This window comes from Schistocerca cancellata, chromosome 5 (assembly GCF_023864275.1).
Source record: "Schistocerca cancellata isolate TAMUIC-IGC-003103 chromosome 5, iqSchCanc2.1, whole genome shotgun sequence".
Lineage (NCBI taxonomy): Eukaryota > Metazoa > Arthropoda > Insecta > Orthoptera > Acrididae > Schistocerca > Schistocerca cancellata.
The window spans coordinates 598,132,792-598,156,119 of NC_064630.1; the positions used below are offsets into that span (position 1 = coordinate 598,132,792).

The 23,328-nt window shown below is 46.0% G+C and overlaps 1 protein-coding gene across 1 annotated transcript in view; it reads left to right on the forward strand.

Moving 5' to 3' along the window:
- Positions 1 to 23,328, forward strand: part of LOC126188711 (uncharacterized) — a 299,019-nt gene that overhangs the window by 185,329 nt on the left and 90,362 nt on the right. Inside the window, exon 3 of the mRNA XM_049930319.1 lies at positions 21,555 to 21,670. Within this exon, the coding sequence (XP_049786276.1) occupies positions 21,555 to 21,670 (116 nt within the window). The remainder of the gene's footprint in view (positions 1 to 21,554; positions 21,671 to 23,328) is intronic.

Sequence of the window (23,328 nt, forward strand, 5' to 3'; positions counted from 1 at the left end):
CTGTAAAGCATGTCCGGAGTTATGGTGAGGCATTGGCGTCGGGTGTTGTCTTTCAGCATCCCTAGAGATGTCGGAAGATCACGATACACTTGCGACTTCAGGTAACCCCAAAGCCAATAATCGCACGGACTGAGGTCTGGGGACCTGGGAGGCCAAGCATGACGAAAGTGGCGGCTGAGCACACGATCATCACCAAACGACGCTCGCAAGAGATCTTTCACGCGTCTAGCAATATGGGGTGCTTCTAATAAAACCCCATGCCATTCCAAGCATGTGTGTCAATTTTTACCTCTCTATCTACATTATTCCGTGGTTTATTAAGTTTTAAAAATTTATACTGACTTTTTCATCAGCCGGTATTAATCATAGATGTTTGAAACTGGGGAAAGGTCTCTGCAGACAAGTAGTTTCATTTGATTAAAGCACCTATGCCTAGGTTTCAGGCGGGATTCCCAATTTAGTTCGATGCAGAGCTGCTATTGCAGCGCAGTTGGAGAGCGTCTGCAGTGCTGTTGGAGTTTAGGGGAAATACCAACTGGGCAGATGCATGAATGGGAATTTGGAATGACAAGGGAGGCACAATAGGGTACTGTGTGCAATGTGCAAATCTACTGTGCCAGGTGGGGTGGTGGTTCGTACATGTATCATAGATGTTTGTGACTAAAAGAGGTCTCTGATACCATATAGTTTAATTCGATTACAGCACTTCCGGCATTGTTAGGAATTTTCAGTCGTTGCTTCAGTCTGCGTACATACGTAATTAAAAATTGACAATGGGATAGGGTTGGTGGGGGTAAACGTACGTGTGATGCAACAGAACACACATCAAGCTTTCAAGTCTCTAAAGCAGAATTTTACAATTCTCTCACCACGCAGAGCAAAGTTTGTAATGTTTATCGGAAGATGACGTAATGTGGTGTGAAGTACCGATGACAGATTGCTTGTTCGGTACGTGTATCGTGAGAAAAAGCGCCTAAATGGTGGTTGTCTTTAACTGTTGGTTGTTGTGTTCAGAAGAAGCGCACCAAAACGATAAGCTTCTGTTATTAATATTAGAATAACTAAACAGTGAATTTACTTGCCTTTAATATAAAAGCATCTCTCAATAGTAAGCTATCACCGGCCGCGGTGGCCGAGCGGTTGTAGACGCTTCAGTCCGGAACCGCGCGACTGCTGCGGTCGCAGGTTCGAATCCTGCCTCGGACATGGATGTGTGTGATGTCCTTATGTTAGTTAGGTTTAAGTAGTTCTAAGTTCTAGGGGACTGATGACCTCAGATGTTACGTCCCATACTGCTCAGAACAATTTGAACCATTTGAATAGTAGGCTATCATCCCATTATTTCAGAAGTGCTATTTACGAGCAGAATAATAAGCAACTGCGAAATGAAAAGGCAGACAAAGAGCTTGGGAGATGTTCAGGTCGTGCTTAACTTGGATGGTGGGCGAGGTGGTTCCGGATGTAAGATCAGAGCTGGTTCAAGAGACTCGAAGTAAGACATGTTGTATGCCGCCATCGATATTTGTTCCGGTTTTTTTTTTGGGGGGGGGGGGGGCGCATGGAATTGAAAACTCGTTTGAAAGTAATTAAGCAAAACCGCAAATCATTAGTTTTTGAATTCTCTTTCAAAGTGTGAAGAATGAAAATTATCTGTACTATTTCTTGTATTCTGCTAATACAAAAGGTGAGTGAGATCCTAACAGTTCACTAGAGCCTCAAGATAACGTGCTGTTTTCTGCGCAGGAGACGGCAACTATAGAATACTGCAGGTTCACAACTTACGTATTCCACTCAGAGGGGTGGAAGCAACTACGTCGCGTGTACTCTAATCTTAGTTCAAATGAGATCAGTGACATGCCATCTGTGGTAACACAGAAGAGGTATGAAGGGAAGAAATGTCCGAGGGAAGGGATTTATCATACATAAGTAATTCCCTTTCGCTAAATCTCTCACCTTTTCTCTTCCACTTTCCGTAAATTGTGTTCTGGAACTTCGTGACAGTCCGACGCCTGCAGCTGGAGGAAATGAGAGAAGTCAGTTTTGTTACGTTTACGATGTAAAATCTGTATAAGTCTGGTTTTCAGAGGCTGTCTCTAGGCCAATTCTCGAAAACTTTTTCATTGGAAAAATAACAAGCAAAACTACAGCACTGCATTCTCCTCTCAAAATTTTTTTTGCCAGACTCTCAGATCATTACGATATTTAATTTTTGAAATGGCCGCAAAATGGGGAGTTCCTATTTTTTTGTTTTTGCTGTGTATTTATTTGTAATAATTTTTTCTTCAGTATGCACTGAGTTCCCCAGACCAGCGTACTCTTACCCCACAATATGGGGTGAGAGCACAGAAAATTATTCTTTCGGGAAACTAAACTTACATTATGAAATGATAATTAAATCAAGACCTAAGGTGTCGACAGGCGTTGATATACATCAACGGGGACAGATGAAAATGTGTGCCCCGACCGGGACTCGAACCCGGGATGTCCTGATTAAATGGTAGACGCTCTATCCATCTGAGCTACCGAGGGCACAGAGGATAGTGCGACTGCAGGGATTTATCCTTTGCACACTCCCCGTAAGATCCACATTCCCAACTTAATAGCCACAAAATACATTCGTAGTGCACCTGCCCATTACACTCATTACACGCTGCAGACAATCTTACCGAGTCCCGTAAGAGTTCGGGTAATGCGTGTGCATTCAGCACAGAAGAAGGAGTTGAATGGCCGGTTAGTCTTAACTATATTAAGATGCTATCTGTTCTTTCGGACATGTCGGAAAGAACAGATGCCATCGGTGACCGTGCAGCTCTCTGGAATGAAATGATAATTAAATCAAGACCATGAGCTGTCGACAAGCGTTGGTACACATCAACGGGGACAGTTGAAAATGTGTGTTCCGACCGGGACTCGAACCCGGGATCTCCTGCTTACATGGCTCAGATGGATATAGCGTCTGCCATGTAAGCAGGAGATGTCGGGTTTGAGTCCCAGTCGGGGCACACATTTCAACTGTCCCCATTGATGTATATCAACGCCTGTCGACAGCTTAGGGTCTCGCTTAATTATCATTCCATTCTAAGAGAGCTACGTGACATGTCTGAAAGAACAGGTACTATCTTCATAAACTTATATTAGTCCACATGCTGGATGACAATGAAACTTTACACAGTGTTAAAAATATATCTAACTAGGTATTGGATACATAATTGATGTTATATTGCTACAAATTTTTAAGAATATTTATTAGTAAAACCAAAAATGCATACTCTTACCCCACTACTCTATATCCTGGGACTAGTGTTACGAACAAAATCCAAGAAAAGCGTTCAGTAACAACATATCCATACCGTGTAACACAGGGTACATCGAAAGAAACGAGAGATGCCTAGAAACAAAAATATATAAAGTAGGCTTATAAGAAACCTACACTATTGTCGGGCGTGACAGGGTGGATGTTTAGATCACGACGACCGCTGAAATCCAGATAGCTGCTGGCTGTATATGTCTCAGGCGGTCGGCGAAATGAATCATTGTACTCATCATTTACTAGCATGTGCTTTCTAGCGGTTTGTCTGATGATGAGGCACTTTTTTAGTCATGATACTCCCAAGTTAGTTTAGAATGAAACTGGTTGTGACGTAATAAATTTACACTTGTAGACAGAATTCGCGAGACCTCTCAGAGACGCCCTGCTAAACCCACAGGACAGGTAGTTTAAGTTGTGGAAAGGGGCCAAAATAAGCTGCTGTCAGTTACACTCGAACATACAACTTTATTTATTTGACCAAACATTACAAGAGCCAATCAAAATTTTCAAGAAACACAGCATTAATTTTTTGAACTTAATTACCGGCTGAATGCACAACACAATCTAATGCCTGAAGGGTAAGACCAATTTAATTTAAAATAGGCTGAAAGCCAATAACTTACGACTCAAACCAAAATCAGAAATTTAAAAGGCAGAAGGCCTTATCTTAAATCAGTTCCTTCATTTAAGCTGAAGGCCCAAACAATCTCACCTTCAGAGCAAAACAACTTTAACTTAAAAATCGGCTGAAGGCCCATCACTTAAGACTCAAACCAAAATAAATTTCTAAAAGGCCAAAGGCCTTACCTTAAAGCAGTTCTTTAAATTAGGCATAAGGCCCAAACACTCTTACGCCTTAAGGGCAAAACAACATTAATCTAAAAATCGGCTAGAAGCCATACAAGTACAATCAACAAGAACAAATAAGAAAAGGCAGTACACCCAACGGCGCTCAGAACTTTCCGAGGGTCGGCCTCCAATTCAAACACTAACGCTCGCTTAGGTGAGACAGGCAGTCGGCCCAACCATTCTCGATCCGACTACAGCCCAACCTACAGTCAGTCAACGGACCCACCGACAAGACAACTTCCGCTCCACCCGACCAGCACACTACAGGGAGTTCAATGGAACAACGTAGAAGCCATTGGCGCCCACAACCAGTTATACGTTGAGCTGTCAAACTACACACCGTACTTGACAGCGACAACACGATGAGGAAAATACACTGCCTGAATTTACGACAGCGGCCAGGGCAGGTAACCGGAACTTTAACTGCCACAAGGCAAAAGATTCATCTGGACCAATTCCATATAACCAAGTACGGTTAAACTCCACCGGAGGGTGACTTAAATTTACCAATTTGAAAACACACGTTGTTGCTCGCAGGAATGTCCCAACAGCCAACAACGAAATGCAAACGACACAATGTGAACAGTCGTGACTTGCTGGTAGATTAAGTCAAAACTCAACTGTCGTGTCCAGGATCGGTGAGCCACAGACCTCGTAGCAATGGGAACAGCACCACACACACTCCAACCGCGCGTGGACGCCGCCAGCGGCCTCGGACAAACTACAAGTATGCGCCGCGGAGACTTCCTCGTTGCTCCACGCCAACCGACCAACTGCTCGCACACGGCACAGCCGGAAACTGTGAAAGGACCAAGTATACGTCGGCCGATGAGACGACCAACCAACGGTCGTACGGCTCCAATCTCCCTCCGTCGGACAATTCATGTATCGCCAGCGGTCGGCACCTCACCGGCGCTTCGTCCCGACTGCACTGCTGGTCCGTCCCGAACTGACTGCCAGACACATTATTTTTTTTTCCTTTATTGAGTTTCGATTCCCCCTAAAGGGGGCGGGCTGGCAGCAGCTTATTACGCCGCTCTTCAGCCTACAGAATTTGTTTTAAAAAGATGAAGGTAATAAAAAAATAATAATTGGCGATAAAATCGGTGACTTAAAGGTAAAATGGCAGAGAATTCTGGAGCTTAAAACATAAAACACAGGGTGGATGATGCTAATAAGACACAGGAAGCAGAAAAATAATACAGACAATTAAAAAACATGGCGACAGTCTGGGTTCTGTTCGCAAGAGATATAAAAAGCACACCCAGCGACAGCATGATTTCTGTTCGCAACACTGTGGAAGGACGCACAACACTGAACACTCACTTAAACACTGCACTAAAAGTTGGCACAAATATGACATACCACACCCGAGAGCAGGTGGGGGGAAACTGGGCAGATGACGGGAAAAAGGGGGGGGAAGGAGAGCAAAAGTGAAGGGGGAGGGGGGAAAGGAGCCAGTGGAAGAGGAGTATCCAAAAGAGGGGTGGGGGGTGCTGAGCAGACGTGCCAGGGAGTGTGGAAGGCAGAGGAGGGGAGTACAAAAGGACTCGGGGGGGGGGGGGGAGAGAAAGGAGATAGGGAGAGGATAGGCGGGGAGAAAACACAGGATGGAAGGGGGGGAGGAAGAGGGAGCCCAGGGAAAGGAGGGGGGTGAGGATCAGAGTTGATAGGAAGGATAAATGGAGGGAGAGAGGGCATCATCTGGGAGGGGGAGTTGATGGAAGCCACCTTGGGAAAGGAGATGTAGGGTGTAGAGGTGGAGGGTAGGGGGGGCACAACGGTGAAGACGTGGCAGGGGGCGGGGATGGGAGAGGAGACGAGCAACTAGGGGGTGAGGGGGTTCAAGACGGCGGGAGGTGTAGAGGATGCGGATATGTTCGAGGAATAGGAGCAGATGGGGAGGAAGGAATGAGATCATAGAGGATCCGCGTGGGGGACGGGAGGTGTATACGGAAGGCGAGGCGGAGTGCATGACGCTCAAGGATCTGGAGGGACAAAGAATTTGGGGGGGGGGGCAGACACACGACGACCCGGAAGTACTATCGGCCGCTCCAGAGGTGGTACAATAGTGCACTTACCGATACGCGCTGCTGCCGCCGCTCACGGGCAAGTAATGCAGAACGTTAGTGATGCGAGTAAATGAAATAAGAAATCGAGGCGGTAGTACCATAATAAATGATGACCAACAATAAATGGGATAAACGCAAGCCGTGCACGGCTCTCTCTCGTCTATTCTCTATGCTGAACAGCAATGCTTTGCTGTCTGGTATACAGCGTAACAGACTACGAGACACAGTGCTACCAGCATTCTGTCAGTCACAAGTATCTTACACGAAACAGAAGATGAGAGGAAAGCAGTTAGCTACGAAGCGCACTTGTTTCCTGCGACACGAAGTGGAACTTACAAATGGATTTTAAAATCAATTTGCAGTTTATTTTGCCCACAATTATAACTTTTCACTACTCGCGTACCTTTTCACCATCGCTTGTATCTTAACGGAGACAATAGGAATTGAAATCCTGCATTACGAACACTTTCCTCAGGCATTTGAGACATATTAGAATGGAAAACGTGCTTACTTAACGTGGAAATTCCGCGAATTTGGTGATGGGAATCAAATCACCAACAGTAGCCAGTTGTTAAAGTAACCTTGAGCACACGAGATCGGATCGCCAGGCGTCTGATACGTGCCACACCGGCACACTTAATGGGCTTACACTTGAAACGGTTAGTCTCTGACGGGACGGACGAAAGCGATCCTGTTTTCCACTCCTTGTTACGAATCGCTAGGGGCCATAGTACGCCACGATGTTCAGAGTGGCAGTGTGACGTTTTCTGCTTCGGGCGCTAGAATGGAGGCAACTGTTTGGCGTGGCGGCTCTCTGGGGGGCTCCTCGAGAGTCTGACGTCTTCACTGGTTTTAGCACTTTCGTTTGACGTTGGTACTAAAATAAACTAACGGAAAAAAGCAATACCAAGAGGAAATTGTGCGATATAAACGAAGTTGGCAGGCGTGTTTCTATATCTGAAAGATGATGTATGTTCAGATATGACGCCAGTAGCGTAAGAGTGGCGATAGTAGAGCCACCTGGAAGATGCAAATCAGGTTTGCTTTGAGTACACGCTGTGACAGTCGGAGCGTTAGTTCCCTTCGAGACTGGACGTGATGAACTGATGTGAGTCAGGCATGCCTGTAAGGCGACAAACACGCCATTATCAACACCGTACTGTGCTTGAACGAGGTCGTGTGTTAGGGCTACGAGAAACTGGATGCTCCTTCTGCGATACTACAGAAAGGCTTGCCAGGAGTGTAGTCACAGTACACGAGTGCTAGCAGCGGTGGTCACGAAAATATACGTTCGCGACAGGGCGTCGTACGGCCACGTGGCATTACCGGGAGACCATCGTTTTCGGAGTGCGGCTCTGGCGCATCGTACTGCATATGCAGCAGTAATGTAAACAGCAGTTGGCACCGCAGTGACACAACTGTCACAAATCGGTTACCTTAAGGACAGATCCGAGTCAGACGCCGTGTAGCGTGCATTCCACTGACCCCAAACCACCACCATTTGCGAGTTCAGTGGTGTCATGCGAGAGCTTAGTGGTAGACAGGGTGGAGGTCTGTTGTGGCATTTCCAGATGAAAGCTGTTTCCGCTGCGGTGCCAGTGATGAAGGCCAGTTAAGGGCCCTGCGACCAGGGGGTGTTTCCAAAAGGATAACTTTCGCCGACGTACCGCTCCAACTTTCTATACAGTGCGTCAAAGTTTTGCCTTGGCTTGCTCTATCAGTAGATCTGTGCCCAATTGATGCCATGTGGGGCATCATCGGACGAAAACTGCAGCGTGATCCACAACTTGATTAACCGTCCCTGTTTTGATCGATCAAGTGCAACAGGCATGGAACTCCATCACACAAACTGACATCCGACACCTGTACAGCACAATGCATGCACGTGTGCGTTCAACATTCTGTACCAGCATTTCCCATTTGCAATCGCTTATCTTGCGCTTACATTAACGTATGATATTGCGATGTTAATCACTGAAATATGTTACCTAGCTAATGTATTCCCCAAATTTAGTTGCTCTACATTATTTTTTGGTGTTGCGATTTTATTAATCTGAATTCAACAAGTAAAAACTATCTTGTGTTGACTTCCCTCTGTAGGTACATTATTAAAGGAATAAGCGACGGGGCGTCATGGTTCAAATGCCGCTAAGCACTATGGGACTTGGTCATCAGTCCCCTAGAACTTAGAACTACTTAAACCTAACTAACCTAAGGACATCACACACATCCATGCCCGAGGCAGGATTCGAACCTGCGACCGTTGCGGCCGCGCGGTTCCAGACTGTAGCGCCTTTAACCGCTCGGCCACTCCGGCCGGCATGAATTCTTGTGTGCAGAAAAAGAAACAGTAGTGAACATCTATAAACGTTTGTGTGCAGTGTATGGTGATGCTGCGATTGATTGGAGCACAGTTGGGTGATGGGTAAAGGTAGATACAGCCTCAGGAAATGCAGAAACAGGGCTTCATGATCAGCTGTGATGATGATGATGATGATGATGTTTGGTTTGTGGGGCACTCAACAGCGTGGTTATCAGCGCCCGTACAATTACCCAATCTTTGCTCAGTCCAATTGCGCCACTTTCCTGGATGATGATGAAATGATGAGGACAACACAACACCCAGTCATCTCGAGGCAGGTGAAAATCCCTGACCCCGCCGGGAATCGAACCCGGGACCCCGTGCTCGGGAAGCGAGAACGCTACCGCGAGACCACGAGCGGCGGACATGATCAGCTGTGCTCGGAACGTCCTGTCTCAACCACTGCTCCAGACATACTGGTTAGCCGGCCGCGGTGGTCTAGCGGTTCTGGCGCTGCAGTCCGGAACCGCGGGACTGCTACGGTCGCAGGTTCGAATCCTGCCTCGGGCATGGGTGTGTGTGCTGTCCTTAGGTTAGTTAGGTTTGAGTAGTTCTAAGTTCTAGGGGACTTATGACGTAAGATGTTGAGTCCCATAGTGCTCAGAGCCACTTGAACCATTTTTGAACTCGTACCGGCCGGCGCATCACAACTCGTCAATTAGCTCTACAGTTGACAAACTGCCTATTGGCTTCTGTCTCGGGTTCTTCGGCCGACGTTCATCTAATGATTTTTCTGACGTTTCGCCAGCACGAGTGGCTGGCATTGTCAAAGCTTCACCCTCCATTGCCGGTGGTGAACTCACCACCGGCAATGGAGGGTGAAGCTTTGACAATGCCAGCCACTCGTGCTGGCGAAACGGCAGAAAAATCATTAGATGAACGTCGGCCGAAGAACCCGAGACAGAAGCCAATAGGCAGTTTGTCAACAAGTGGCCACGAAAGCCTTAACAATTTTGTAGCTCTACAGTTGTCGGTCAGCGTTGGCAGTGCGTCTGCAATGATCGAGACTCTCTGATATTCAAAGAGGTACTCACGATGGGTTCCACGAACGCTCACATTGGACTACGAGACTCAAAGAAAGACCATTTCATCTGAATTGTTGGAGCGTTTTCAGACCGACGGTGAGTTCCTTCTGTCATGGATCGCAAAGGGAAATGAAAGCTGCGTGCACTACTTTGCGCCGGAAACAAAAAGGCAGTCCATGGAGTGACATCATCCTCATTCACCACAAAAGAAGAAATTCAAGACCACCCCTTCTGCTGGAAATGTCTTCTCGGATTGCGATGGCGTCATTCTTGTGGATGTGATGCCAAGAGGGCCAACCATCAATTGAAATGCCTACGTGCACACTCTCAATAAAGAGCCGTTTCGGACGTTTTCGATCGGACAAGTACCCAGCAGAAATCTTGCTCCAATACGATAACGCACGCCAACGCACAAGTCTGACAATCCGGGAACACATCGCTAAATTTTTTTGAACATCGCTGTCTCATTCACCCTACCGTCCAGAACTGGCACCCTAGGACTTCCATCTCTTTGGCCCGCTTAAAGATTCGCTACGGGAAACACACTTTGAGGATGACGAGAATGTCATTCATGGGGGTGAAGAGATGGCCACGTCTACAGGACAATAGCTTTTACCAGCAGGGAATACACGCTCTTCCACAACGTTGGCGTACGGCCATAGAATTTGATGGAGACTACATAGAATAATAGGACATGGACAAGACATTCTGATGTATATTGTTACCAAATTCTGACTCTTAACAATAAATATGATATGATAAAAAAAATGTGGCAACTTACTTCTTCGTACTACCTGCTGCCGATGATTTAATTCCCATCACCTAATTCACGGAGTTCCACGTCATGTAAGCAAACTTTCCCATTCTAATGAGTCAGGAATGCCCGAGTAAGTTGTCTGCGCTGCAGCATCTCAATACTTATTGCTGTCTCAGTTCTCAAACTATGATGTGCCTGTCGTGAAGAGCTTAAACTCCTGTGGGAAAAGTAAGGATAGGCAGATCTGGCGAGAGAGTATAGTGCTGGAGCAGGCGCATGTGTTCTGGGGCACAGCGTTCAGCACGTAGTGTTGAACATGGTATTCCGCAGCAACACAACAACATCGTCAATCACGATTGCAGTGCACACGGGATCATCGAGGTTGGACCACGGATCAATGGAATCGTGTCGGCTGGTCGGATGAATCCAGTTTATTGTTAATCCAGGTCGATTTTCGTGTCGAGATACGCTGTCGTCCAGTCGAACTGCTGCACGAAACGTGAAGCGTGTCACGGACGCTGACTTTTTGGAGCAGTATTATGTTATGGGGACATTTACCTGGGCTTATATGTGGTAGTAACCGAAGGAACTGTGACTGCTGTGGACTACGTGAAAGTTAGTAGGGACGACCTGTAACCCCGTATGCCTGATGTCTTCCCCAACAGCGAAGGCGTCTTACGGCAGGATAACAGTCCGTGTCACAAGACCAGAACCGTGCTACAATGGTTCGAGGAGCATGATAGTGAACTTACGTTGATGTCATCAAATTCGGCTTATCTGAATCAGATGTAATCCAGCTGGGACGCTATCGAGTGCCAACTCTGCGCCCACCAACCAACCGCCCATAAATTACGGGAAGTGTGTGACCTTTGCGTAAGCATCTGGTGCCACAAACCTGTGGAAATCTATCAAGTATTTGTCGAATCCATAGCACGCAGATTCACTTCTGAATCACGTTCAGAGCTGGACCAACACGCATTTGGGTAAGTGGTCAAATGTTTTGGGTCACCAATGTACATGGTATGTCATTAAACTAAACTTACGACCTACACTGTAAACTGCTATGATCCCTGTGGTCAACAGGTCATTAAAAAATTAAGACGTGTAAGATCTTCTGTCACAGTTATGAGCTGTTAATTATTTTTAAATTGAAGAATAACAGTTGTGATGAGTCTGATAGTCACACCAACGTAGAAGTCATTTATTAAATAGCGGGCGTTAGTTAAGTACCCTACCCATGTTACGTCATCGCACCCAAAACCAGAATAAATCCTGTGCTGTGCTGAGCCAATTACGCGCTCGCTGTATTACGTCTCGTCCGCCTACCATGGTTGGTGTGTTCACCTGTCACTACAAACGAAAGAGTATCTACGACCAAGTTTGTGCATGTTAGATATTCGTAATATTTACAAAAAGGCTGTGCCTTGCAGTGTCACATGTTAGAAATACGACGGACAGAAGATACGACAGTCTTCTTAATTTGAAAGAATGTTTGTTGAGGTTATTATTTACGGTTAAAATTTCCTGTAAAGATTTTGCCCACCTGTAGTTTCCAATAAACACGCAATTTCAGTCATTGACTTCGAACTATACATCAGTTAAGATATTTGTCATCCTCAGGATGCCACAAACTCAAACTTTGTTGGACTAAACTTACCGTTTCCACTATTTGTTTGTGATCATGTCGGTCGATTTGACCGAAGAAAACAAGGTTATTTGAATTCCACCGATTGTCGTCCATAGTCTGCACGTTCTTGCGATGAAATCTGCTACATCATGATCGGGCACGTAGTGGCGTATTGATTTGAAAAGATCGGCCGTCTTCTGGCGATGTCGGTCGTCGTCAGAATCCACCGATGTCGGTGCCACTGTGACCGCAGCCTTAGCCTACTCGCATCGCTTTGTCTAAACTCCGGATCCATATTGCATGACCATGACGACATGCGGAATGGGTAACCTTTCTTTTCTACCGGTTGCATCGCTACAACAGCTTACACAAGTCTACACGATGTGATAAATCACAGTCCGCAGTGTGGCCTAAATGTCAGAATGGGTGGAACTTTACCAGTGAAATTTAAATAGTTTTTCTAAGTAAAATGAAGCACTCCTGATCAACACATTTTCACATCATGGACGATATTCCTAGCATGCGTTAAAAATGTCTTTGTTTCCCACCTGCTTGCGCAAAACGCCCTTTCACCTTCACTGGTAGCGTGCAAAAGGATAGATAATTAAGGTTTACCCTGCCATCGCCGATATCGTCATTACTAGTTGTACACTCGCCCTTAAAATGAGGATAGATACGGACGGCGCCCCGTTTAAAAGTGTTACTAACTGACTGATGAAGGTAAGCCATAGAAAACTTAGATCTTCCGCATTACATTTCAGCGACACGTGAACATCATCTTTCGCTAACTTTAGAGAGGACGTGGAGGCCCTGTAGCATTGGTTGCTAGATCACCGGATTTAAACCCCTTGGATTTGTACCTCTGGGGCATCTGAAAAGCGCTCTGTGTGCTGAACAAGTTCCTGATGTCCAGACTTCAACAGCGTGTTCACGACGCCTGTGACACTATTTGGGGAGAACTTGGAACATGCGAAAGAGTGGGGCAGTCTATGATGCCACCTGTGAACGCGTGCATTGCAGGCCACTTTCAACATCTTTTACGAAGTGGATGCACTGTAGCTCTGTACTCTGTTCCGTGACGATTTGTTGTCGTTGCACCCATGCCGTTCATTTCCGTACACATGTTAATTAGATTAGATTAGTACTGGTTCCATAGATCATGAATACGACACTTCGTAATGATGTGGAACGTGTCAGGTTAATAAAAGGTGTCTATACAAGATATTACATTACACAAAATATTACATGACAATTAATATTTTTAATTTTTTTTGGGGGGGGGTTGGGGAAATTACTATATCCAAAAATTCATCTAACGAGTAAAAGGAGTTTCCATTAAGAAATTCTTGTAATTTCCTTTTAAATCCTGTATGGCTATCTGTCAGAATTTTGATGCTATTAAGTAAGTGACCAAAGACTTTTGTGGCAGCATAATTTACCCCCTTCTGAACCAAAGTTAAATTTATCCTTGAATAGTGAAGATCATACTTTCTCCTAGTGTTGTGTTGTAGCCGTTTGAATTCGTTCGGATTGTTAATAACAAATTTCATAAGTATATATATATATATATATATATATATATATATATATATATATATATATATATACACTCCTGGAAATTGAAATAAGAACACCGTGAATTCATTGTCCCAGGAAGGGGAAACTTTGACATATTCCTGGGGTCAGATACATGACATGATCACACTGACAGAACCACAGGCACATAGACACAGGCAACAGACCATGCACAATGTCGGCACTAGTACAGTGTATATCCACCTTTCGCAGCAATGCAGGCTGCTATTCTCCCATGGAGACGATCGTAGAGGTGCTGGATGTAGTCCTGTGGAACGGCTTGCCATGCCATTTCCACCTGGCGCCTCAGTTGGACCAGCGTTCGTGCTGGACGTGCAGACCGCGTGAGACGACGCTTCATCCAGTCCCAAACATGCTCAATGGGGGACAGATCCGGAGATCTTGCTGGCCAGGGTAGTTGACTTACACCTTCTAGAGCACGTTGGGTGGCACGGGATACATGCGGACGTGCATTGTCCTGTTGGAACAGCAAGTTCCCTTGCCGGTCTAGGAATGGTAGAATGATGGGTTCGATGACGGTTTGGATGTACCGTGCACTATTCAGTGTCCCCTCGACGATCACCAGTGGTGTACGGCCAGTGTAGGAGATCGCTCCCCACACCATGATGCCGGGTGTTGGCCCTGTGTGCCTCGGTCGTATGCAGTCCTGATTGTGGCGCTCACCTGCACGGCGCCAAACACGCATACGACCATCATTGGCACCAAGGCAGAAGCGACTCTCATCGCTGAAGACGACACGTCTCCATTCGTCCCTCCATTCACGCCTGTCGCGACACCACTGGAGGCGGGCTGCACCATGTTGGGGCGTGAGCGGAAGACGGCCTAACGGTGTGCGGGACCGTAGCCCAGCTTCATCGAGACGGTTGCGAATGGTCCTCGCCGATACTCCAGGAGCAACAGTGTCCCTAATTTGCTGGGAAGTGGCGGTGCGGTCCCCTACGGCACTGTGTAGGATCCTACGGTCTTGGCGTGCATCCGTGCGTCGCTGCGGTCCGGTCCCAGGTCGACGGGCACGTGCACCTTCCGCCGACCACTGGCGACAACATCGATGTACTGTGAAGACCTCACGCCCCACGTGTTGAGCAATTTGGCGGTACGTCCACCCGGCCTCCCGCATGCCCACTATACGCCCTCGCTCAAAGTCCGTCAACTGCACATACGGTTCACGTCCACGCTGTCGCGGCATGCTACCAGTGTTAAAGACTGCGATGGAGCTCCGTATGCCACGGCAAACTGGCTGACACTGACGGCGGCGGTGCACAAATGCTGCGCAGCTAGCGCCATTCGACGGCCAACACCGCGGTTCCTGGTGTGTCCGCTGTGCCGTGCGTGTGATCATTGCTTGTACAGCCCTCTCGCAGTGTCCGGAGCAAGTATGGTGGGTTTGACACACCGGTGTCAATGTGTTCTTTTTTCCATTTCCAGGAGTGTATATTAAGAACAGCAGAGGACCCAAGACCGAACCTTGCGGCACCCCATTCTTGATTGTTCCCGTTTGAGAAATCACCAGTTTTTTGCATATTTTGTGAACTGCTTATTTCAACTTTCTGCACTCTTCCAGTTAGGTATGTTTGAAACCATTTGAGCGCCGTCCCATTCATACCACAGTAGTAGAGCGTATCTAGAAGTATTCCATGATTTACACAATCAGAAGCCTCAGTCTTCTATTTCCAGTCCTTGTACTTCGTCAATTTTATTAATGTTCACCCTGTGTATTGAACGTAGATTAGAGAGATACAGACAGGGATTAGAGAGGGGTGTTCGGCCTGTGTGTTGACAATTGTTATAAGTAGTGGAGCATGGAAAGATTCGCTTAGGCTCAGCTGGTTAAGCCTACAACAGGTCCGTAAAAACCTCTTCTACGTGAAGGTAATCGGAATTACATTGCGCAGCCTGAAGAATAGCAACTCGCCGTTTGAGAAAACATGACATCGTATCAACAATTCCGAAAAATGTGACTTTAATTAAATCCACGTGCAAAATATTCGAAATATTTCCCAATCTTTTTAATTCTGTATTATATGTATTTAAATATAGATGTTGGGGTGGCTCCACATCAGAGCTTGTAAGAACAAACCCCAACTCTGCGCTTATCTCTCAGTAAAGAAACTTTCCGTAATGACTATAATGACGATAACTATTATTGGGTAACTATGACATGGAGAACATAAGCACTGTAGATAAGCATCCGTAATTTTTATTTTAGAACGACTGGCACACGGGCGTCAGAGATCGTAACACTTCAGCACACTGATCGTGTTTTGGAATACTAGTGGCTAAACTCTTTGGGCACAGGAAGGCGGCTATCTTTTGAGGGACGGTGGGTGGAGTAATTAGCTCGGGTTCATCTCGTACAGCACTTGAGATATTGTCTACTTAGACCTTTCTGGACTCGAATATGTACTGCTACTAAAGGTAGTGAATGTGCGAAAGTCAATTTTTATGTACTAACTACCGATACTATTTCTGAGCTTTTGACAATGGTTTGTTCTTCTGCATGCAACGTAAAAGACACATGCACAGCTATACTCTGAGTTGGAACGAGAAATAACTGTAATCACGAGATAATGTTGAGTTTTCCGGTGTAATACGTGTTGACGATCTTCGCGGGAACGCTGCCGGCTTCCATAGTCCTAACGACGCGGTATTTCGACGGTCCAGCTGGCCGCTATTTTCAGATGAGTCTGCAAATGCACAATCACGCCGGAAATGAGTTCCGGCGTGATTGTGCACGTGCAGTCTCACCTGAAGACGGCGGCCAGCTGGACGGTCGAAATAACTTGTCGTCAGGCCGATGAAATCCGGCTGTATACCGGTGAAGAGCATAAATTGTAATGATGTTTGGAATCTTGGGTCTACTATTTCTCAAACCAAATATGATAAAAAAAATTAAAAGCCGCGTTTCGTAATAGAGAACGCCTTTCGGAAGCTCTTGTAATAGGTTCTTTCATCAGACAAGAAAAACAGCGAATTATTGCGAATTCAGCTGCAGCGAAATTATTGCGTATACAGCTGCAGCGAAATGCTCTAGCGCTGCAACGAAATGTGTTGTGACGGGCCCGGGGCGTTTATTTCGGCCGTTATTACGGAGGGCCCCGCCATAAAAACGTGTGTGTGTTTAGGGGGGGGGGGGTTGCACGCTTTTGGCAACCCACCGCCAAGCCGGCTCACCCACCGGCCATTGCCTCGTCCGCAGCAAGCTTGCCGCTTCCTCGCAGCAAGGGCCAAGACGCCGCTTTTTACGATCAGCTCCTCTGGCGCCAATCGACCCGCCATTAAGGAAGCTCGCAAAGCCCTGGTACTTCCCGAACTAGCGCTGACCTCGGAAAATACTGGTAAACTCGTTTCTGTGCTGATGATGATTTACTGCGAGTGGCAACACCTCGGGCGCTGTTAGGAAAAATTAACTGGTCCCGAACGTCGACGAAGCGACAGTTATCATTCATCTCATGTGTCCATTTCAAGTAAAAGAAGAAACTGCGTCCTGAAGCGTCTTCATTCTGGAATTTTAGTTTATCGCCAACACCCACCATTCTGTGAAGCTTCAGTCTGTGGTACACTGACGGAAAAGAATAGCAACGCCTAGGAGAAGTTGTGAGACACAGGTATGTACACCTGAAAGAAGATGTATACTAAAATTTCGCGCCCTTCGCATAAGAGTGCCGCTAGTAGGAAGCACGTCAGATTTGCTTTAAATTCCTGATGGTCAGTTACCTTGGAAATTGGATGTGGTGAGTTGACGTTAGTCAAGAACGCCTTTAAGGCGACAAAGACGCCATTAGTAGCATTGTACGAGGCCGTGTTTTAAATTGAATAGTTCAGATATAGCACCTAATGTCAGTTTGCTCATGCCTAATATCCAGATTCTCGACGTTGCGCTGACTGCTTATTTTCTGAAATTACGTACTTCATCACATAGATTTCCAGATCGAGACTCGTTTCGTAATTTTATTCGAATGGAGGAAACGAATTTTTCGAAGCAGCTTACCATCACGAGAAAAATACTTACCGGCAAGATAGGAATATGAGCCAGTCCATAAAACCATATATATTACAGAAAGTTTCGTAACAGCAACAACTTGCAGGTTGTAATTTGTGTTAACTCTCAGGTATAGATTGACAGTCACGTTTCACTTCTTTCCAATGGTGAAAGATTGACCTTCGGAAGAAGAATTGCACCAAATACGTTATTTATACCACATATCAATAATTGACACTTGTAATAATACTTCTATTAAATGAAAAAGAAAGACCCAGAATCATTAGAAAACGAAAGTGAGAAAAAAAGGTTTGGAAGGAGGTGGGCACGAACCTGCTACCTTCATCTCAATTATACAAAAAACTTATAACGCTACCATTTGCGCTACGGATTCGACATACGAAACAGGTTTCTTTGTGTAGCATAGACTGTATACAGACTGTAACTACAGATGTCATTATTTGATATTTAACATGCAGAAAGATGCTCTTTTGGTAAATCACTGAGACTTAGCACTGCAACGGTATACTTACGCAGGACACAAGCACCTACCGACACGCAGTTTCCTATCATATTATTATAAGGAATTGTAGCTAAAACGTCTCGATTTCGAGAGTCCCTCAGTCTGCTGATGCTATGAAACAGCTTATATTCATATCACGTTCTCTACGAGAAACGAAACCAACAATGACGATTTTTAAAGCAATGCAATATGGCTGCTCCTCTTTTCTGCTTGTGACGTGAAACGATGTCGCATCTTATTGATTACATTCTTTCACACGAGGCACAGATCTAACATGACAGATTCTTTATTTTACGCTCCACTGTAACGTCATCAGCTCTTCGTCCAAGTGCTTTTACATGTCCCGTGAGAGTACGGCTTAAGATGGGAAAAAGGTCGGAGATTTTTAGCTACGTAACTGACATGAAGTCGTTAGCCAATTTCCTTCTTGAAACGTCTCTTTATTTGAGATGTTTTTAAGAGTGCATAATATGTTTCGTGCTTCTTGTTGAGGAGTGAAAACTTGGTACTTGTTTCTGGTATATAGGGTCATACCTGTCGAACATGATTAATGGGGCCCATTTCTACATCGCAGTCAACATACCTGTTACGATTTACTCCATGTGTCACTGTGGAGAGAACTGGGAATTAACCTGGGCGGGGCGATGTAGTCAGCTTCTGCAATGTCCTCATCTTAAACGGTCTCCGCAAACACCTTCCTTCGCCTACACTTAACACTGGAAAAAAAAGTTTCTGTTTCATGGTTAATTTCTGTTCAAGCACTGCGTTCTGGGCCGCGTTTAAACAGCCTCTCTCTCATCCCTGTTCCAAACGGCGACCATCGTACAAAATCTTCCCAGGACGCATCACCAGGCGTCCTCAAATGGACACCTTACTGTTGCTGTGTTATGTCTCTCCATAACGTCACTGACTTTCTTGAACACTATAGCTTTACACCGATGAAACAAAACGCTGTGATTACAGGTTTAATGGAGTGTTGCCTCTCTTTTCAAACACAGTACAAGAGAGATTCCCTTGGCTTGGATACTAAGTCCTTGACAGCATTCCAGAAGCATGTGGCACCAATTATTTGCACTCAGGTCATAACACTTTGCGTAAATTACGGGATGGTATCTTACGGGCACGTAGGTTGAGACCGATATGTGTTCCAATATCTGCGTATCAGGCCCATTTTCTGATCAAAACGTTTATTTATTTCATGGTATGGCTAGGGCCCCCCTTTGGGCAGACCGTTCGCCGGGTGCCGGTCTTTCAATTTGACGCCTCTTTGGCGACCTGCAGTCAATGAGGATGATGATGCTGACAGCACAACACCCAGTCCCTGGGCGGAGAAAACTACCCGACCCAGCCGGGAATCGAACCCGACGCCAGAGGATTGACAATCCGTCACGCTGACCATCCAGCTACCGGGGGCGGACACCAAAACATTGTGAGCTCACTACAATGCCCCCCCCCCTCCCCAAACCACAAAGCACTGTAGCACGATTCTGACCTGGCAATAAGGAAAGTTGTCCTGCTGGAAGATGTCATCAGTGTAGGGGGAGAAATTAAGCATGAAACGATGTAGGTGGTCCGCAAAAATGTTCACATAATTCACTGCTCTCATGATGCCTTCGATTACCACCACAGATGCCATGGAAACTGGGTCAGTACAGCCAATGGCGTAATTCTGCCCTCACCGAACTGCATCTGTGGCGCGATGCATGTTTCTTGCAGCCATTCGCCTGGATGACGGCACCTAACAAGAAATGGGATTCAGGCGACACGTTTCTATTGATCTACAGTGAAAGCTCAGTGGTGCTGTGCCCACTGCCATCGTAGCTGACGATGTCATTGGGTCAGCACACGAACACGTATGGTCGTGGAGCTCAATGTTCAACAACGGCCTATGATCAGTGCGCTCCGAGACACTTGTGCCTGCACCAGCACTTTGCTCTTTCGTCGGACCTGCCACAGATCGCTGCCTATCCTGGGTTACACAGTGATGGATCCTCCGACCTCTACGTTTTGCGATGAGACGACGTCGTCCAATAACATACGGCCTACTCGTTATCTCAGCATCTTTCATCCACTTTCCGTAGGTGCTCACGACAGTAGTAGGCCAACCGGCGACCAGTTTCGTCGTTTCAGAGACTCTAGTTTCCAACCGCGACGCCACAACAATGTGCACTCTGTCAAAACCGCTTATATCAGTGGATTTCCGCATTTGTGGCCAGTATCTTCGCTATGATGACTGCCCATTCGTTTCTCTTCCGCTTACATTCTTTCCTTACTGCGCCACGTACCCGCAATACCACCAAGAGGCATTCAATCTCGCTGTGGGCAGAAGTCATAATGTTTTGGCTCATCAGTGTAAACACGCAATATTGCCTCATTAGAACGGTGTAAGGTGCCTCGTACGTGATGAAGACATTTTTACCAGTTTTAATAAATTGTCTCTTTAATGATGTATTGACGATAGTTACGAAGTGCTGTAGTCCGTAGCCGGCCATGAGTCGGAGAGCATTTCCCACGCTGGCTGGCTAGGTGACGAAGCGACCATATGTCGCACGTAGTGGGGTGGGGGTCGGCGCTGGACCGTAGCTACAAGCGTCAGCCTGGGAAATATACATGACGGGAAGTACGGCCATCTTGGCGCCAAAGTCACCGATTTTGTTTATTTATATTTAATAATTAAAGTCATTTATAGCAACATGAATACTAGGAGGAGCCTCTGGATGCATATGTTAGTAAGTACGAACTTGATCGGAAATCCACGGACTGTGACGAAACTAGTTGATCGGAAATCCACGGACTGTGACGAAACTAGTAAGAGATACGGACTGCGCACCAAAGTCGGCAGTCGGCGTTAAGAGCTCTTCCTGTCTAATTCGATGGTAGCCATGCTCTCGGTTACTAGTAGTTTGTGACATGAGTGTTTCATTATTCATCTAATAGAAATAAAAGTGATATTACGGCATTCTGAATGTTAATTTCGAGTAAATAGATACCCCAAAGTTGATCGACAACAACTTCAGATAATTATCTGTCACCGATAGAGACATCCAATGCGCCAATGAAGAACCTGCGCGGGACGACATTTACGAGAGCTCCACCGCGCACAGGTAGGAGGAAATCCGACGACACAACCCACCAAGGCGGATCAAGAAAGGTCCGACTTACACTCGCAAATTCCGGGTGGAAATGCTGACCAGTTATACTGTGCGTCACATATACCACCTTCTACGGACTCGTTTTTGCTAAGCTGAGTAATAACAGTACCATCAAACTGTTCGCATTAGTACAGTCTCTTAACGACTATAGGAACCGATTTAATGGCTAAACTCAGATCGGGTGCCACCGCAGTTTACTGATGAGGAGTAGGATGTCAGATGGAGATGTGGTGATGAATTGGAATGTGTGCTTGTACTCTGTATCAAGGGACGTTGTGACACGCCATGTCGTCCGCCCGCAGGTGCACCTGGAGGACGGGTCCAGAGGGCTGCAGCCGCTGCCGGCCACGACGGTAGTCGCCATCTGCTGTTCGCTGCTGCTCGTCGCTGTCCTCACCGCCACCGCCCTGCTCTGGAAGTGAGTACAACTTGCCACTGACTGCATTACGTGCCTTCGTCGGGCGCGCGCGAACTGCAAGTGCTGCACTCTAGTGGACAGCCACGCAACAACACTCTTCAAGGTATAAATGGTTACGCCCGAAGCCGCGCGTAATTAGCCGAGCGGTCAGGGTGCTGCAGTCATAGACTATGTGGCTGGTCCCGGCGGAGGTTAGAGTCCTCCCTCGGGCATGGGTGTTTGTCCTTTGGATACTTTAGGTTAAGTAGTGTGTAAGCTTAGGGACTTGATGACCTTAGCAGTTAAATCCCATAAGATTTCACACACATTTGAACATTTACGCCCAAAGTAGCGTGTTAGTGTGAATATAACTGAATTGAGAGCTTCAGGCTCTAGGAAATATATTTGTAATGCCTATTGCTCTTTAATGCACACACGTGAACGAAAATCTGAATCCAAGTAGAAAAGGATACAGCAATCAGTCGCAAATGATGTTTATTGCATGTCTAGACTTTGGTCACTGTGTGGCTATATGCAGTGCGAAAAAAAAGTTAATAACCAGTTACTGTAAGGTAACATGCGTGTCTCATAGAATTTGAAGTCGCATAAGCTTCAAATGTGAGACAGTCATAAAATACATATCAGTAAAACTAAGTTAAGACATGAAAACCACTTGTGTGTGCACATAGTCCCAACTGAACTATTCATGTCTGTGGTTGAACTCACAATGAAGTCACTGTTTTCTCTCCCAATAAAGCGGGCTTCAGTGTACGTCATACCAATCTACAGCGCTCACGTTACATGTATGTTGCAGTGACAACAAGTAACTGGCGCCTCTGGCTATTTCACACGATAACGACCATGTGTAATTGTAAAACTTTAGTCACTGGTTTTAACTAGAACCGTCTTATTTGTTTTATGTACATAAGTTTTGGAAAAGTATAAAATAATAAATAAAATGAGAAAACACACAAATTGTGAAAAAAAGTTAATACAAGATGTTGTCACTGTATCTAATATACACCGAAGTGCCAAAGAAGTAAGTGGCACAAAGTAACAATGCGGACGCTATCGAACCGCGGTATTTACCGTCTAGGCAGAGTTGAACTACAGACAACAGGAGCCGTGTAACCCCTTCTTGGTGGAATAACTGGAACTGATCGGCTGTCGGACCCCCTCCGTCTAGTAGGCGCTTCTCGTGCATGGTTGTTTACATCTTTGGGCGAGTTTAGTGACATCTCTGAACAGTCAAAGGGACTGTGTCTGTGATACAATATCCACATTCAACGTCTACCTTCAGGAGTTCAGGCAACCGGGGTGATGCAAAACTTTTTTGATGTGTGTGTATGCAGGGAGGATGCTGTAGAATGGTATGATGTATACTGAGGCCAGCTGTGTTGTAAGTCTAAACAGCAGCCTCAGTGTGAACTCAATCTCTGACATGGAATAGCCCAGTCTGGACTACGTGCATGGCTTTTATTTTTTAACTTTCATTTACTAGTATCTATTTTATAAGTTACTTACATGTAAGGCGTATGCAACTACGCATTTAATAAGGCATGCATGTTACCTTACTCTAACTGGTTCGTTGGTGTTTTTAGGACTGAAGATGGCCACACAGTAACCGAAGTCTTGATATGAAATAAACATCATTTACAATGACTGCTGTACCTTTTACT